This window comes from Vulpes lagopus, chromosome 2, assembly GCF_018345385.1.
Source record: "Vulpes lagopus strain Blue_001 chromosome 2, ASM1834538v1, whole genome shotgun sequence".
NCBI lineage: Eukaryota > Metazoa > Chordata > Mammalia > Carnivora > Canidae > Vulpes > Vulpes lagopus.
In genome coordinates, this window is record NC_054825.1 from 81193538 (window position 1) to 81212685 (window position 19148).

General features: G+C 36.9%; 1 protein-coding gene across 4 annotated transcripts in view; it reads right to left on the reverse strand.

Annotated features, from left to right (window-relative positions):
* SLC12A6 (solute carrier family 12 member 6) overlaps window positions 1-19148 on the reverse strand; it is an 89338-nt gene that overhangs the window by 39291 nt on the left and 30899 nt on the right. For 3 of the 4 annotated variants that reach the window (XM_041744258.1, XM_041744260.1, XM_041744261.1), the window contains one exon: window positions 8426-8470. The exons of the other annotated variant lie outside the window; for it this stretch is intronic. In XM_041744258.1, the coding sequence (XP_041600192.1) occupies window positions 8426-8470 (45 nt within the window). The remainder of the gene's footprint in view (window positions 1-8425; window positions 8471-19148) is intronic. 4 annotated transcript variants of the gene reach the window in all.

Below are 19148 nucleotides of genomic sequence, written 5' to 3' on the forward strand. Positions count from 1 at the left end.
GACCACTTCATCCCTCTTGAGGGTTATATAAGCAGGAGTCCCAGATCCAACATACTACTTCTCTGCTGCTTCACAACAATCCTGCCCCATGCTGCTGCCTGCTGGTCCAAGCCTTGTCCCAACAGCTCTGGTTCCCCTTCTGCGACCAGGGCACCTCTACATGTGGGGCCTCTGCAGTCTCAAGTTTCAAGCGCAACCATCTTAACTTCCTGACACTTTGGTCCTGGATGTTTCTGGCCCAACTTTTCTTGCTTGGTTTTCTGGGGGTAGAAGAATATCCCTGGAGACTTTGCCTACATTCATGAGACCAATGATGCCTCCAAGATAGTCTTATCAGGGTCTATGTGTGGTAGTGGAATGTGAGGGTCCCACAGAGCTCCTGGTCAATCATCAAAGATTAAGGCTTTCTAGGCAAGAAAAAGCTCTCAGCAGGAGTGGTTAATTGAAAGGCATGGGTCAATTCTTGATCTCAGTTTCTTGGCAAGAAATCATGCTGCTTCATAAGGACAGCCTTTAAGGGGGGAGGGGGGGGCACCTGGATGGCTCAGTGGTTTAGCGCCTGCCTCCGGCTCAGGTTGTGACCCCGGGGTCCCAGGACTGAATCCCACACATCAGGCTCCCTGCAGGGAGCCTGCTTCTCCCTCTGCCTGTGTCTCTGCCTCTGTGTGTCTCTCATGAATAAATAAAATATTAAAAAAAAAAAAAGTACAGCCTTCATTCTTTCTTAAAAATGAAAAAAAAAAGGAGGGGCACCTGGGTGACTTAAATTGGTTAAGAATCAGACACTTAATTTCAGCTTAGGTCATGACCTCAGGTCATGAGATGGAGCCCCACATTGGGCTCTGTGCTGGGCATGAAGCCTACTTAAGATCCTCCCTCTCTCCCTCTACTCCTCTACTCCTATTCTTGCTCAATCAATAGTGCAGCCTTTCATAAATCTAGGTCACTACTGTGACCTCAGGACATCTCAAATGGAAGTTCTAGAGTTTCTGAATAGTAAGTAAGTTTTACTCAGCAGGAACTAAGAACCAAATCCATATCCTAGGGCTGTGTTAGGATTATCCAGAATCCTAAGAGAATTCCTTTGGAGGCATCCACTGAGACTGGCTTCAGTAATGCTAAGAATTAAATAGCCCATCAGATCATTAAGTTGTTTTATTCCCCTCATTTTACTATCCAGATAAAGCTAACATGACTGGGAACTTACTCAACTCAAAACAGATATAAGTGCCATTGATTCTACTACAGATTTCAGATTTCCATTTTTTTATGGCATATATATTTTTTTGTAAACAGGAATATGGTTTATCAAATGTTTTGCTCTTTATAAAAACTTTATTGTTGTGGTGCTCTTATCTCTATATTGCTGCTTCTGTAATTTGCCACTTATATTGCAATTTGGAGCTAAGATAAATAAATCTGATTCTTCCCTTAGTCTCCTGATCCTGTCAAATGGTCTTTGCTGGTCTGAGACAGGCAGAACAAGAGCAGTAAATTTACTTAATTTCCCTTAGCACAGGTTTGAGTCTTAACTATGTGACTGTGAACACGAAAGGCTGTCTCAAATGTTATAAATTGTTTTTGATTTTTACAGTTTGAGTATTCAATAAGAGGCATACATTATGTTGATTTCTATATCTCTTAAGTCAACAGCTCTTCTTTTCTTTACAATTTATTTGAAGAAACTATGTCATATGTTCAGTAGAGTTTCTGATGTTTTTAAGATTTACTTATTTGAGAGAAACAGAGAGAGAGAGAGAGAGAGAGTGAGCGCACACAAGCAGAGGTAGGCGCAGAGGGAGAGGGAGAAGCAGACTCTCCACTGAGCAAGAGGCATGATGCAGGGCTCCATCCTAGGAACCTGGGATCATGACCTGAGCTGACAGCAGACGCCTAACTGACTGAGCCCCCCAGGAGCCACTAGTTTCTGATATTGATGACAACATCCAATGTGATGCTGCTTAAATGTTGTTCTGCTTTATTTATTTCCTATATATTGCTAATGAGGTCCAGAGGCTGATCCACCTTGAGGATTTTTAGGGGAGAGGTAGGAAAACTTCACAGTAGTATTTTGATCTTCTGTTAGGGGGTATATGTCATCTGATTTGCTTTCTTTTTGAGATACTAACCAACTGTTGGTGATTAATGACTGGATCCTACTCTTCTATTATTCTTCCTTAATTTACTAGGTGAAATACTTTGATAAAGAAACATTCTCTCTATAAATAATAGTGAAAGGGAATATAAGGGAAGGGAGAAGAAATGTGTGGGAAATATCAGAAAGGGAGACAGAACATAAAGACTCCTAACTCTGGGAACGAACTAGTGGTGGTGGAAGGGGAGGAGGGCGGGGGGTGGGGGTGAGTGGGTGACAGGCACTGAGGGGAATACTTGACGGGATGAGCACTGTGTGCTATTCTGTATGTTGGCAAATTGAACACCAATAAAAAGTTAATTTATTAAAAAAAAAGAAACATTCCCTCTAATACACTATTTGGTTACCCATTAGTATAGTAAAGGCAAGATAAATACTTCATTCTTTCTATTAAGCAATTCTCAGAGTAATGAGTTCACTAAAATACACTAATGGTGATCAATTAGTTTATTTTTATTTATTTTTAATTTTTTAAAAAAGATTTTTATTCATTCATGAGAGAGAGGAGAGAGAGAGAGAGAGAGAGAGAGGCAGAGACACAGGCAGAGGGAGAGGCAAGCTCCCTGCAGGGAGCCCATTGTGGGACTCGATCCCAGTACCCTGGGATCACATGCTGAGCTGAAGGCAGATGCTCAACCACTGAGCCACGCAGGGGTCCCATCAATTACTTTTTTAAAGTGTCAATATGACCTCATAAATTTAAATATTGGATATATTTCAAATGAAATTATTTTCCTGCATCAGTTAAGAGGATTCATTCTTTAATCTCCTTTTTTTTCGGGGGAGGAGGGGCGGGGAGGAGAGAGAATCTAAAGCAGGATCTGTGCCCAGTGCAAGCCTGATGTGGGGCATGATCTTACAACCCTGAAACCATGACCTGAACAAAAATCAAGAGTCAGATGCCTGACTGAGCCACCCAGGTACTCCTCATCTCCTTTTGTTAACACAATGAATCACATACATTGATTTTTAATGGTAAATCAACCATGTATTTCTGGCAGAAACCCAAACTGGTCACAGGGGTAATTAAAAAACAATACATTGCTTGATTCAGATCGCAAATATTTCATTTAGGACATCTGTATTCATAAATAAAACTGGCCTATACTTGTCTCATATTATCATTGCTAAGTTTTGGTATCAGAATTATGCAATCCTCAAACTGAGTCGGGAGTGTTTGTTTTCCTATTCCTTGAGAGCAACTGTAGAAGAGGAATTATTTTTCCTTGAATGTTTGGTAAAACTTATTGTAAAAATGCTAGGGCCCAAATGCAGCTCATTTGCTTACTTGCTTACTAAACTGTTTCAAATTAAAAATTATACACACACAAAGTTCATAAATCATAAATATATTCATTCCTCCATACAGCTTCTCAACCTGACCCTGAGATTTATGAGAGATCTGATGAGTCAGTGGGAACAATAGATACATTAAAGTAACTGCGCCCTACTGACAGGAAGAACATTTAGAAGTCTGAAAGATGCTATTATAAATTCTATTCATCAGGCAAGACAATTGAAGCAGTTTTTAACCTACCAGGCCAAATTATGCTAGGCAAGATTTTCTTTTTTTAAGATTTATTTATTTTATTTACTTTATTTTATTTATTTATTTTTGTTTTTTTTATTTATTTACTTTATTTTAAAGGTTTTATTCATTTATTCATGAGAGACACAGAGAGAGGCAGAGACACAGGCAGAGGGAGAACAGGTTCCTTGCGGGGAGCCCGATGCGGTACTCGATCCCAGGACCTGGGGTCACAACCTGAGCCAAAGGCAGACACTAAACCACTAAGCCACGCAGGTGCCCTTAAGATTTTATTTTTAAGTAACCTCTATATCTAAGGTGGGGGTCAAACTGCAACCCTAGATCAAGAGTCACATGCTCCACTCACTGAGCCAGCAAGGTGCTCCTAAGCAAGATTTTTATAGACAGCTGGCAAGATTTTAAGTCCAGTTGCGAATGCAACTGGAATTGAGGAATTGTAAGATGGCTGGAAAATATAATCCAAAAAATCACCTTTCTGCCTTTTGCAAACCTCTCCTCCTTTCTTCCTTCTTTCCTCCTCCTCCTCCCCCTCCTCTTCTTCTTCTTCTTCTAAAATAAGCCAGCCTTTTATGGATTTTGAGACTGTAGCTTAAACAAAGATACTCAGAAGGGTGCCTGGCCGGCTCAATCAGTAGAGCATGCAACTCTCAGGTTGGGAGTTCAAGCCCATGCTGGGTGTAGAGTTTACTTGAAAAAGAAAAAGAAGGGGATCCCTGGGTGGCGCAGCGGTTTGGCGCCTGCCTTTGGCCCAGGGCGCGATCCTGGGGACCCAGGATCGAGTCCCACATCGGGCTCCCGGTACATGGAGCCTGCTTCTCCCTCTGCCTGTGTCTCTGCCTCTCTCTCTCTCTCTCTCTGTGACTATCATACATAAATTAAAAAAAAAAAAAAAGAAAAAGAAAAAAAGGAAAGAAAAGAAAAGAAAAAGAAACTCAGGATGCGGCACAGAAGATGGTAGTTATTAAGAGCATTAGAAAAAAAAGGAGAATATCATCTTATCTAACGAACCTCAGAGGGAGCACCCAGGGTAGCAAGATGAACTTACCCGAGAATCTAGCCAGACAACTCTGGATAAATTCCCAGGTTTGTTCAAAATTGAATGCAAATGTAGGTTGCCAAATGAGATTCATGTCTAGAGTAGTCTCTGCAAATATTAGGGTTGTTAGCTAATACTAAGAGAAGTCTTCTTCACAATCACGTACCATTTCTTTTTGCCCACAATTCATTTACTATCTTTTACTACAAGTACTTCATTGGAAACAAAACCCAGCTTACACTGGAATGGTACCAACTCCCCTGATCACCCATTTCATTAGCTAAGTCCTTTCCTACCTCCATGACACACATGTTCCTGGCCAGATGATAAACCACTCTCAAATTCCTCTACTTGTTGGCGTACCAGAGACGGATGCAATTTAATAGTTTACGGGTGAAATGTACTTTCTGTGGTCTGCCTAAATCTTTCAATGAAACCTTAGTCATTGCTGGTCCAAATGTGAAATTTTTATATAGAGAATAATAATTTTGAACAGTCTAAATAAGCTATCCAATATAAAAGTCTAAATATTCGCAATTTTTATCTGTGGTATTATATGCACAATGGAATATTCACAAAGAGAATAGTGCCAACCCCAATATCACAAGGCCATGACCCTTGAGAGCAGACTTCCAGTTCTATGTTTATGTCAAACCATTTAACTAACAAATATTTATTGAGACTTAGGGTGTCAGCTACTATTCCAGCACATAAACTTCCTCAAAGAAATGAGAATTAAGATCAGAAACTTATGTCCTTATCATAGAAAGAGCAGAAAAGGAGTATCCCAGTTTCTTTAACTAAGACCCTGAACCTGTAATAAGCAAACAAGTCAAGTATTTTCCTTACTTTGGACTTAATAGCTTATAATTTAAACAGCTGCTCTGCACATATTCAAACAGTTAAAAGTTCAGCAATGTACATATCAAAATAGTCTCAAATCAACCATCATGCACCCCTGGTGTAAATGTAAATTGGACCAACCACTGTGAAAAACACTGTGGAGGTTCCTCAAAAAATTAAAAATAGAATTGCCATATGATCAAACAATTCTATTACTAGGTATTTACCCAAAGAAAATTAAGTTTGAAAAGACATATGTACCTCTATGTTTATTGCAACAGTATTTACAATAGCCAAATACAGAAGCAACCCAAGTGTCCATCATTGAATGAATGGATAAAGCTTTACTTTGGGACGTATACTATTTTTATCCCCCTGCCCCTCTTTTTTAAAGATTTTATTTATTTATTCATGAGAGACACACAGAGAGAGGCAGAGACACAGGCAGAGGGAGAAGCAGGCTCCTTGCAGGGAGCTCTATGTGGGACTTGATCCCAGATGCTCAACCACTAAGCCACCCAGATGCCCCTAAAGATGTGGTATTATATACCACATATAATACCATGAAATACCATATACCATATAATACCAGTGAAATATTCAGTCATAAAAAAAATGAGATCTTGCCATGTGAAACCACATGAGTGGGCCTAGAGGACGCTAGGCTAAGTGAAGTCTGGCAAAGAAAAGCAAATACCACATGATTTCACTTACATGTTGTATATAAGAAGAAAACATAGGCAGCTGGATGGCTCAGTTGGTTAAGTGTCCAACTCTTGAATTCGGCTCAAGTCATGACCTCAAGGTTGTGAGATTGAACCCTATGTCCCAGTGTGGAGCCTGCTTAGGATTATCTCTCTCACTCTGCCCACCTCCCACAAAAAAAAAAAAAAAAGTAAAGAAAAACAACCCTTAAGTACAAAGAACAAACTGGAGGTTTGCAGAGAGGAGGTGGGTGCATAGGGTGGGTAAAATACAGGGGATTAACAGCATAATTTATAAAGAAGTTGAACACTATGTTGTACACTTGAAACTAATGTAACATTGCATATGAACTATATTCAAATAAATTTTTTAATAGAAAAAAAAGTAACTTCCAGTTATAAAATAAGTCATGGAAATGAAAAGTACAGCATAGGGAATATAGTCAGTAATACTGTAATAATGCTATATGGTGACAGATGGTGACTACATTTATCGTGGTGAGTACTGAGCAATGTATAAAATTGTCCAATCAATATAGCATACACCTGAAACTAATATAACACTGTACCTTAATCATACTTCAATAAAAACAAAACAAAAACAAAAAACTCAACAAAAAATAAGCCTCAAATCAAAAGACACACACACACATACACACACAAAATGGCTGTTCATATATTTAAAAGCATTTAACCTCACTTATGATTAAAGAAATACAAATAAAAACTAGAGATGCCATCTTCATCTGTTAAGAAAAAGTTTTTTTTTTAAGATGTATTTATTTATTTATTCATGACAGACAGAGAGAGAGAGAGAGAGAGAGAGAGAGAGAGGCAGAGACACAGGAGGAGGGAGAAGCAGGCTCCATGCCAGGAGCCCGATGCGGTACTCGATCCCGGGACTCCAGGATCACACCCTGGGCCAAAGGCAGGCGCCAAACCGCTGCGCCACCCAGGGATCCCCAGTAAAGAAAAAGTTTTAAGATTGATATTTGCTGTTTATGATAGAGATGTATCTTCTTTAAGGTATGTATACCCTTTGACCAAGGAGTTCTACTGTTAAGAATTTTTCCTTCAAATATACTGGCAATGAGAATGCAAGAATATATGTACAAGATGTTCACTGTAACAATTTTTAATGGTAAAACAACTGGAAATAAATGGTCAAGAATAGGAAACTGGCTGTATAAAATTAGAACACAGGAATACAAAATTAGAACATGGAATACTATTCTATAACAAACAAGGAATAAGACAAATCTTTATATACTGAAATGATACATCCAAGACAAAATGTTAAGTGAAACAAAAGAACTTACAGTCTGTAGAGTATAACTCCATGGATAGAAACAGGAAAGAAGATGGTCATATATTGTAAGAAAATGTGTAATTAAAAAATCCTAAAAGAATTCCCAAGAAAGTGTCAATAGTAAATATCTTGGGGGATAGAGGTGGGGTGGTGGGGAGAAGAGATACTTTAAAGGGTTTTATCTTACTTTTTTTCACATATACATTTTGTATTATCTGTATTTTAAATTTTTATCAGTTCTGAGATGTGAAATTCCTATTAAATAACAAGCTTACTGAAATTTAAATATGCGATCCCTAGAAGAAATACATTTATTTCTAAAAAAAAAAAAAAAAAAAAAAAAAAAAAAAAGAAATACATTTATTTCTATAACTTATTTAACAGATAAAGAACTGAAACATCAACCTCTACATCTTGCTTATTAAGTTCAAGCTGTTTATGAAGTACTTTCAGTAATCAAAAAGGAGGGTGATAAAAGACCACAAAAAATAATAAAAAGGGCAAAGTAACAGCAAAGTCCAAGATATGATAGAGTATTATAGTGTCTTTTTGATAAAATTATCTTGGAAAAAAGAAGCTCTAATTCTTACAGACTTTTCTTTTTAAAACATAGACAATGTAATTGACTTTCAAATGTAACTACATTAGGTTTTAGTCAATTGTAGAAGTAGTTTCCTGAAACTTACCAAGTTGGGAATAGATACAGCAGGAAAAAGGTTGAGGAGTGAAAAGTAGAAGAGGAGGGGATATAAAATAAGAGTAACGTCTGTTAGTACAGGCAAGAAAAGGGTGATTTTAGAGAAAGTCAATCCCCACAGTAATACTATACCTAACAGTTGGCTGTGTTCCCCTGTGATGGAGTTCTGACTCGGGTCTGAAAAACAAACAATTGAAAAGAAAAGAAAAAATGAATGACCAAAACAAATAATTTCTTAAAAATCAGCAACAAAAGTCAACCAAGGAAATAAGCAGAAAAGCCAAAGCAAAAGCTTTTTTAATGCTCAAAAAAACATTAATAAAAGAATAAAAAGAAACTATTATAAAAAATAATCACAGCTTTTTTGAAAAGTTAAGCAACAAAGTTATCATGTGACCCACTAATCCACTCTTAGGCATATACTCAAAAGAACTGAAAACAGGGACTTGGCAATATATATAGCAGCATTACTCACAATAACCAAAAGGTGGAAATAACCCAAGTGTCCTTCAACAGATATATGGATAAACAATAATGTGGCATACATATAAAATGGGATATTATTCAGCCATAAAAAAGAAAACGAAGTTCAGATAAACACTACAACATGGATGAACCTTGAAAATCCTTGAAAATATGCTAAGGGCAAGAAGCCAGAAGCAGAAGGACAAATATTGTATAATTCCATTTAAAATAAATATTGAGAAAAAAGTATATTCAAAAGATAACCACACAAATTTGACCAAGCAGTAGTAGTTCCATAAAGTAGTACAATTTGGGGCTTACCACGTGGGTTACATTTTCTCTTTTTTATTTTTTTACTTACTTATTTATTTATTTATTTTTACATTTTCTCTTTAATGACAAAGGAACATATGGTCATATAGCTCAAAGTCAAGACATAAGTATAACACTCATTACTACTAGTAGTTATATTCTGAGTTGACTTCATGATGAAACGACTAAACTGACTTCTATAAATATCTAGTTCTTCTAATCTATAATAAAATTAGTGGCAATAAGCCAAGTTCCCAATGCAAGAGATTTTTTTTATAATAAACTTATTTTTTATTGGTGTTCAATTTGCCAACATACAGAATAACACCCAGTGCTCATCCCATCAAGTGCCCCCCTCAGTGCCCATCACCCCTTCACCCCTACCCTCTGCCCTCCTCCCCTTCCACCACCCCTAGTTCGTTTCCCAGACTTAGGAGTCTTTATGTTCTGTCTCCCTTTCTGACATTTCCCACACATTTCTTCTCCCTTCCCTTCTATTCCCTTTCACTATTATTTATATTCCCCAAATGAATGAGAAAATATAATGTTTGTCCTTTTCCAATTGACTTATTTCACTCAGCATAATCCCCTCCAGGTCCATCCACGTTGAAGCAAATGGTGGGTATTTGTCATTTCTAACGGCTGAGGAATATTCCATTGCATACATAAACCACATCTTCTTTATCCATCATCTTTCGATGGACGCCGAGGCTCCTTCCACAGTTTGGCTACTGTGGACATTGCTGCTAGAAACATCGGGGTGCAGGTGTCCCGGCGTTTCACTGCATCTGTATCTTTGGGGAAAATCCCCAGCAGTGCAATTGCTGGGTCGTAGGGCAGGTCTATTTTTAACTCTTTGAGGAACCTCCACACAGTTTTCCAGAGTGGCTGCACCAGTTCACATTCCCACCCACAGTGCAAGAGGGTTCCCCTTTCTCTGCATCCTCTCCAACATTTGTGGTTTCCTGCCTTGTTAATTTTCCCCATTCTCACTGGTGTGAGGTCGTATCTCACTGTGGTTTTGATTTGTATTTCCCTGATGGCAAGTGACATGGAGCATTTCCTCATGTGCATGTTGGCCACGTCTATGTCTTCCTCTGTGAGATTTCTGTTCATGTCTTTTGCCTATTTCATGACTGGATTGTTTGTTTCTTTGCTGTTGTGTTTAATAAGTTCTTTATAGATCTTGGAAACTAGCCCTTTATCTGATAGGTCATTTGCAAATATCTTCTCCCATTCTGTAGGTTGTCTTTGAGTTTTGTTAACTGTATCATTTGCTGCTAATGCAAGACATATTGACAATCATCATTTAACAACTAAGCACTTGCTTATTTTAAAGGCTTGAAAAGCATTAAGGGCTAAATATGGAAAAGACTTTGAGCTCCAGTTTTCTCAAAGATTAAGTCTCTTGAGATACTGAGGATTACTTCTGGCTTCCCTAAATGTCTCTGAGGAACAAAAATAACTTTAGACCAGGGGAGTCTATGAACAATGGGTAAAAGGTTACATCTTTATTTTCACTAACCTATAATTGGAGTTTAGTATTTTCTCCAAGTATGATGTCACCAACAAACTACCTAAAAGTACCTATGCTTTGTCAACATTAAACATCTGATTTTTCATATCACATTACAATTGTACATATCTCATAATGCCTTTTAGGTACAATGCTACTTTGAAATTATGGTAGTTATTAAAAGGCTGCTAGGTCTTCAATGCATTGATAAAAAAAAACACTTGTATTATTAGATCACAAACTTAATATTTTGATAACTGTATTTTAATATAAGAGGGTTATTTTTAATCCTATATATATATGTATTTATATGCATGTGCAATACTTTACACATTTAAAAACATTTCTGAAAAGGAATTTGTAGACTTGAGACTGCTAAAGAAGTCCCAGATACAAAAAAGATTTAGAATTACAGTTTTAAACAAAATTCAAGTAATATTTTTGATAGTGTTTATAATAAATGCTTTTATATATAATCCAATTAAATCTAACACTTTAAGCACCCCACACAGAAAGAAACAATCAGAATACTAAACAAATTCTGGTTTCTGATGTACACAGTACATACTATAGTATACTTTACATAGTCAAATTAAGGAGGAAATAAGGTAGAAACCTGGTTGATACAACTAAAGCTTTAAATGCTATGTGAACATTTTAAGATTTTTTTTTTTTAGATTTTAGATTAGGAATCCCTAATTTGGTTTTTAAAAATATATTCTAGGGCAGCCCCGGTGGCTCAGGGGTTTAGCGCCGCCTGCAGCCCAGGGCATGATCCTGGAAACCCTGGATCGAGTCCCACGTCGGGCTCCCTGCATGGTGCCTACTTCTCCCTCTGCCTGTGTCTCTGCCTCTCTCTCAATCTCTCTCTCTCTGTGTCTCTATGAATAAATTAAATAAATAAATAAATAAATAAATAAAATATATTCTAAATTTTTATAGTTTCAGATATTTTTCTCAACATACCACCAAATAGATTCTGGTTTTTAAATTTAAACTCATCTTATTTCCTATAGAAATAAACAGCATGGGTTTGTGCATAACACCAAGTAGGAATAACAGTTCTATAGTATATTAGTCTATTAGATTCATATCTCTCTCTTATACACACACACACACACACACAGAGGATAAACTGGGCCCTATCATTATAGAAAAGCAGGTGTCTAGGCAGCATGGAAGAAGTAGAGAAAGAATCAGATTTTTAGAACCAGAAGAACTATGGTTATCATCTAGCTCTACTCTAGTGACTCCAAAGGAAAAGTTGGAAGAATTATCAGCACCATCTGTTTTTTTTTTCCCCCTAAAACTATAACAATAACCCTTCTCAAGATTCTGATTCCCAGATACTGTCATTAATGGGAATGCCTTTTATGTATGTATGTTGGTATGCGACACAGTTGAGAATCTCTTAATATTTATAATAGGGGCACCTGCGTGGCTCAGTTAGTTAGGTGTCTGCCGTCAGCTCAGGTCATGGTCCCAGAGTCCTGGGATGGAGCAAACCACATCGGGCTCCCTGCTTGGCGGGGAGTCTGCTTCCCCTTCTCCTTCTGCCCCTCCCCACCTGCTTGTGCTCTCACTGGCTCTCTCTCTAATGAATACATAAAAAGTCTTTAAAAAATTTTTATGGTTGAGAAGATGAATGCTGTTAATAAGTGACCAAAGACATGGCAAACCATTGTCAAAGAGAAAGCCTAGAGAGATATCGTCTGAATCTTTTGAGGACCTATCTTCATGTTTCTGGATACTCTTAACTTTTTTGTCCTAAAATAAATAGTCTAAAACAAGTTATTTAGAATTGCTGGAGAATCTATGAATAAAAACAGAAAAACATCTCAGATAATTCAGGCAGAATAGGTATGATTTTAGATGGGAAAATGCCAATGATTTTTTTCTTACAAATTACCTCCTTCTATACTATATACTTCCTCGCCTTCTAAGCTGTGCACATGCCATAAGTGCACTTTCTAGTCAAGCCAGGACTCTTTGAACACCCTCAGAGATGAGCAGAAAGAAGTCTTTCGTGTAGTTCCCTACAAGTTCAACTTAGATTTTTGTTTTTCATGTTTTATAAATGAAAGAAGGCAGGGCAACTTTTACTTGATACTTATTTCGTAATTTGAAGATTAACCTCCAAGAACCTGCAAATACTTCACTGATACACATAAAACTCAAAACAAGGGCAAATCTAGGAGTAAACAGGTTCACGAACCCACTAGAATGAAATTAGCCTTGCCTATAAAAATCACAATTGGTAAGCTACTTTAAATTGAGGGGTGTTTCTGGGTATGCAATCCAAATTACCTAATCCAAATGCTAACACTGCTCTGAGATATGTCTGGCATCTTTCTATTGTCTTGTCTCAACTCTCCCATTTAACATTTTTCCTGCTTAAGTCACCGGTGAGGACACACCCAAGTTTGCTGAAGACTGGGAGTTGCTCTAAACATTACTCAAAATGACATTTATTTTAACCAAATTACTTCCTGTAATAAAACAACTTGCCAATAATGTAACTATTTTTTACCTTTGATGGCCTTCATAAACTAAGCTATGCATGGTATGTTATAATTCAGAAGGTTATACGAGGTGATACTTAAAAGCCTGTGATTCTTTACCAGTCAAAATGGTAGTTCCAACAGAAACATGTACCTTTGCACATGTAAATACAATCAGAAAAATGACCTGAAAGTATTTCCTTGTAACAATAATGATACAGCTTTACACTTTATCTTGGGTAAATGGTAGAATGGAGATTTTATTTAGTTTCTTGCCATGTGCCTTGGAGGATAGAGAGAAAAATGATTGTGGGATGTACTCACTTGCAAACCTGACCCTGTAAATAGTTTTTCTGAAGAGCTTTATTATCTCCCTTAGTTTGCTCATAGCAATAGCCTTTTACTGAATTTGCTTTGCTAATCACTTCATCTACCTTTCTGGGTAGAGAACTGGAAACAAATAAAGGCTAGCTTGTACCTTGTGTCCAAAACTCAGCATAGGTTTTAGTCTAAAGTCAGTATCAGCCATTTCATTAAACAGCACAATCAAAAGTGGAAATTGTTAGGCCTGATTATCTAGAAAAAGAAGTAGGTATGACCAAATGCATATACATGAGGACAATCAGCTCATTATGCTACTGTCTATATTATCTAGACACACCTCGAAAACCTATTTCATGATACAAAATACCTAAAATCACCAGTCTTAACACATTCCTAATTTTCTGCACTCCAACTTTTAAAAAACCAAAATAGTAGTATTATAAGAAACCATTTTGACTCAGAATTAGGCAAAATGTATTAAAAATTACTCAAAGACAATTACTCTAACATTTACATTAATTAGATTCTGCCTCTCTGAATGGGTACTTATTGTGCTGAGAAACCCAACAAGGAAGACAAGGTAAGTTACCTTGTTCATTACCTTGTAATAAAGTAAAATCTGAAAAAGCCTATCTTCTTTATATACATTTTGAACTTATTACAATAAGACCAGAAAGACCTAGAAAATTTACATGTGATTAATTGGATTTAAATAAATAACTGGGTGAAAAACATAAGGCAATTGTAGGCAAAATAATTTAGCTATGAGATGTAAATGTAAAGCAACGCATACAGAAGTTAATAAATCACTATTAGCTTCATGTTTCTAGCCTACCCAACAAAGGAGAGTCAAAAGATCCTTACCTGAATTTTTATTATAATAAGAACATAATTTTTAAAATATTTAGAATATACATCTGTCAAAAAACATGATTTCTGCTAGGACATAGTCTAATCCAAACCATCAGTCATGCAAGTGATTTGTGCAGACAGCTAACAATGGAGAATGAGCTATCGCAGCAGTGAACCAAGGACTGTACTTCCTATACCATGCATATTTCTTAGTTTATTAAGAGAGATTTGGTGAGAAAATGATTTGGGCTAGGGGTGGTAAATAAACTTGGCAAATATATGTAGCAGTCAAATTCCTATAATGTTTAATTTCTCAGACCCTTCAATATGCTAATAATTACCTAACTAATCTCCAAAAGAAGAATATTTGTCATTCTTAAATATATCTCAGAAGAGATAACTCACTTATCCCCAAACATCCTATATAATTAGTAATCTATTATATACACTCTGAGAAGTGTTCAACTCATTCATTTCAATATACTAAGGTTAAAAGATAACTTCCTGAATCATCATTCCCATTTACTCACTCATTTCACTTAGTATCACCATTAAACCAGTATTCTCCAAATTTGCCCAGTCAAAAGAATCAACTCGAGTTATTTGTTACACAACAAATGCCTGGATCACATAACCATAATGACTTGATCTCAGGGGCAAAGCCTGAGATTATGCTGTTTTATGTTTTAGAACTCTGTTTTATGAAGGATCCAGATGATTACTACATATCTTCATTCACCAATTCAATTAGTTGAATGATTAAGAAGTCCCAGGCATTAGGGATAGAGCAAAAAATAATAAGACAAATTCCTGCTCTCATAAGACATGGAGAAATAAAGAATAAAAGAAAATAAGATTATTTTCTAGCATTTATCATAAACCAAAATTAAGCACAATGAGTAAGAAAGTGGCTTTAAAAAGTCCTCAAACTAGGTAGCAGATGCATGCTGTAGTATTGTAAACCATGGTAAAGAGTATAAATTTTATTCTAAAAGTGAGGTGAAACAATTGGAAGGTTTTAAATAGCAAGAGAGGAGGTCTCATTAGCTTTTTAAAAGATGCAGGCTGCAGGGTGAAGAATGGACTGTGGAGGGAGCAAGAGCAGAAATGAGGAAAGCAATCAGGAGTCTACTCCAGGAATCTTAGGAAGACATGGTAATGGCCATGGTAAAGACTGGTGAAATCCATGGTGGAGAGTGTGATGATACCTTCCAGAAGGAGTACTCTTGAGCTAGTCTTCATAGGTAATGTCTATGTTATTCTAAATTTTTAGTTCTTTCATTCATATACCCAACAAAATTTTTTGAGCACCGTCTACAAGCAAAACACTATTCTAATTACTAGAAATGTAGCAAAATCCTTGCCATCCAAGAGCTCACATGATCAAAGAGTAACATGTATGTCAAGAGTGATGAGTTCTGGGCATCTGGGTGGCTCAGTGGTTGAGCGTCTGCCTTTGGCTCAGGTCGTGATCCTGGGTCCTGGGATAGAGCCCTGCATCAGGTGCCCTGCAGGGGGCCTGCTTCTCCCTCTGCCTGTGTCTCTGCCTCTCTGTGTCTCTCTAATGAATAAATTATATCTTAAAAAAAAAAAAAGTGATAAATTCTAAAACCAACCAAAAAGCAGAGTAAGAGAATGCAGAAGATTTGTGGGGGAATGGTTTGTGTGCTAGTTTAGATACCGAGTCTAAAAAAAAGTCTCTCAGATAATGTGATATTTAACCAGAAACTTGAAGTGAGGTATCTAGTCATACAAATATCTGTAGGAAGAACATTCTAAACAGAGGGAATGGTTAGTGTAAAGACCCTGAAACAGGTGCATGTTGGCATGTTCAATGAACAGCAAGGAGGCCTGATACTAAAGGGAACTGGGTAAAAGTGACAGAACATGGGATAAGAGATGGATATGTGTGAGGGAAAGATAACACAGATCATGTGGGGCCTTGTAGGGCACAGTAAGGACTTTGGGTTTTACTTTGAGTGAGCTAGAAAGTCATCGGAAGGTTTTGATTTATGCTTTAATATGATCACTCTGGCTGTTGTCTATTAGGTAGGAAGCAAGCAAGCAAGCAAGCAAGCGGGGCATATAGAAGGCTTTTACAATGGTCCAAGAAAAGGTAAGGGTAGTATGGATCAGATCAGAAGTACCAGAGCTTGGTTAAGTGGTCAGAGGCTCAGTATGCTTTAAAGGAAGGATTCACCAGGTTAGCATACTAACCTTGACTGGAGATGGTGGGGTAGGGTAGGAAGAAAACGAATCAAAGGTTTTTCCAAGAGCAACTGGACATACAGAGATGCCGTTTCCCGAGTTGTGGGAGACTGAGAGAAGAGTAATAGTGATGATTATGAATGAATGGGGAGAGGAGGCATTGTGACAGCTGTGCAGCTGTCCTGGAGTAAATTTGAGGCACCAAGAAAAGAGAACACAAGATCTCAAAGCAGATTAAGTTCAGGTGAGATCCTAGCTCTGTATATGCTATTCATGTAACTCTGTAAAAATGCTTCAATATTTCTTAGTCTTAATTTACTATCTATGCAACAGGAATCATACTACATCACAGAAAGTTATTGTGAGGATTGGAGATGGTACATACTCATTTATTTTTTTAAAGATTTTATTTATTTATTCAGAGAGAGAGAGACACACAGAGACACACAGAGAGAGAGAGAAGCAGGCTCCATGCTGGGAGCCTGACGTGGGACTCATCCTGGGTCTCCAGGATCACACCCCGGGGCTGCAGGCGGCGCTAAACCGCTGAGCCACTGGGGCTGCCCTAGATACTCATTTAATGGTAACTATTCCGAAAATTGAGATGAGCCACGAAATGACCCTTAAGAAAAATAATAAAATCTGTAGGGCTGCAAATAATTGTGACTAAATTAGAATTTAGATAGCTGGAGTTCTTTTTTAGAACTTTAAACATTTTGTAGTACAACGGTACTTAGAGTAATATGGGTGAATCCTTGGATTGATATACCCATTGACTTAAAATTGTACAGTTATATGATGCTTATATTAAGTCACACTTGTCTTATTTTGAAATTTGATACATTGATAGTTTAGACTAAATATGCATTAGCATATGATTTGGGATTTTTTGATAATTATAATAGTAATTGTCCGAGAGTATCTGGATTACATTCCCAACAAGTTTATTAAGGACTCCTATTCAAAAAAACAATAACAATTCAATAAGTTTTAAATATACTTAAAACTGTGTTGGGTACTATAGGAAATAAAAGAATGAATGTAAGGTACTTCCTGACATTAAGAAGCTCACATTCTAGTTAAAGAGTCAAATTCAACTTAAGAAACTAAAAAAGAATGGTAGTAATAATAGTATTTTATATTTAATAACATTTTACAGTTTTTAAAATATTTTCACATATTTCATTTGATTCCCATGATAACTCTGTCACATAGATAGGAAACATATAAAGAAGCTAAAGCTAAGTTAGGGTCAATGGTTTGGCCAGAGTATACACAGAGTAAATTTCCTGGATTCTGATTCTCTACATTACACTGGTCATAAAACATAGGTACAAGAATGAATATTAGTAATATAGGTAACTCTTCATTATCCAGTAAAATATATTAGGAAATTACAACAAGGCATTTATGAAATAATTAAATTACAAATCAGCAAAATATAGACATATTTTGCATAGCACAAACAGTGGTCATTAAAAACACTACTTATCCCAATAAGATGCACCGCTTCCCCTTGATTGCTTTTTTTTTTTTAACAGGCTAAGAGTCTCTGCTTGGCAATAGTATCTAGCAAGATTAATACCATTTATATTAAATCTATCTTTAATTTATTCTCTATTTATAGAGTGGCAAGCAGCTGGTATTTCATTTAGTGATAAAGGTCCTCTCAGTGATTTAAGATAAAATATTAAATGCAAAGACATGAAAATGGAAAGATTATAAAGGCAGTCTTTAAATGACTCAATTTAGGGAACTTTCCTAGTATCATCATACCAAATCTACACAGCAGGCCTGTGAGGAAGAATTACTCCCATGTTTCAGAAAAAACTAGCTCAGAGAAAGCTGGAATGATTTGCCCAAGGCAATAGAGCCCATAATCTGTGCTGAGGAGAGGAGCAACATAGGCAGTAGGAGTTCTAAGTAGAACTTTTAAAAACCTTAAAAATCATGGAGACCTCAAGATCATAGGAGCAGAATTAACATGGCACATGTCTGGGATGGTCTGGTTAGAAGGGTTGGGTTGTATTAGCAAAAGTCTTAAGTCTAAAGCAGATGGAAAACAATTGAAATCCTCTTATATAGAAGTCTCAAAACAAATCCAGTGTTTTAGGCAAGGAAACAAGTGCAATATGCAAAACGAAATGAATGCCAGAGTTATTAGAGACGACAGGCATAACATCAGACCACTGTAATGTATCCATGTGCTAACGCCCATTTCTAACATGGTCTCTAGGATCACTAATATTAATTCAACTGATACTCTGAATGCCTACCATAGGTCAGGTACTGTGCTAGGTACTACAGATACAAAGAAAGTTACCCAGGGATGCCTGGATGGCTCTGTAGTTGAGCATCTGCCTTCGGCTCAGGGAGTGATCCCAGAGTCCTGGGATCGAGTCCCACAGTGGGCTCCCCATAGGGAGCCTGCTTCTCCCTCTGCCTGCGTCTCTTCCTCTCTCTGTGTGTCTCCTCGTGAATAAGTAAATAAAATTTTTTAAAAATTTAAAAATTAAAAAATAAACGAAGAGAGTTACCCTTTCTTCTACAGAAGTTTAGAAAGGAATCATACAGTTATGAAACAATAAAAATAACTGTTACAGTAGGTACAAATATTGTGGGAATCAAAAAAGAAAGAAAACAAAATAAAGCAGTCAGGGATGGTATCAAGGAAATA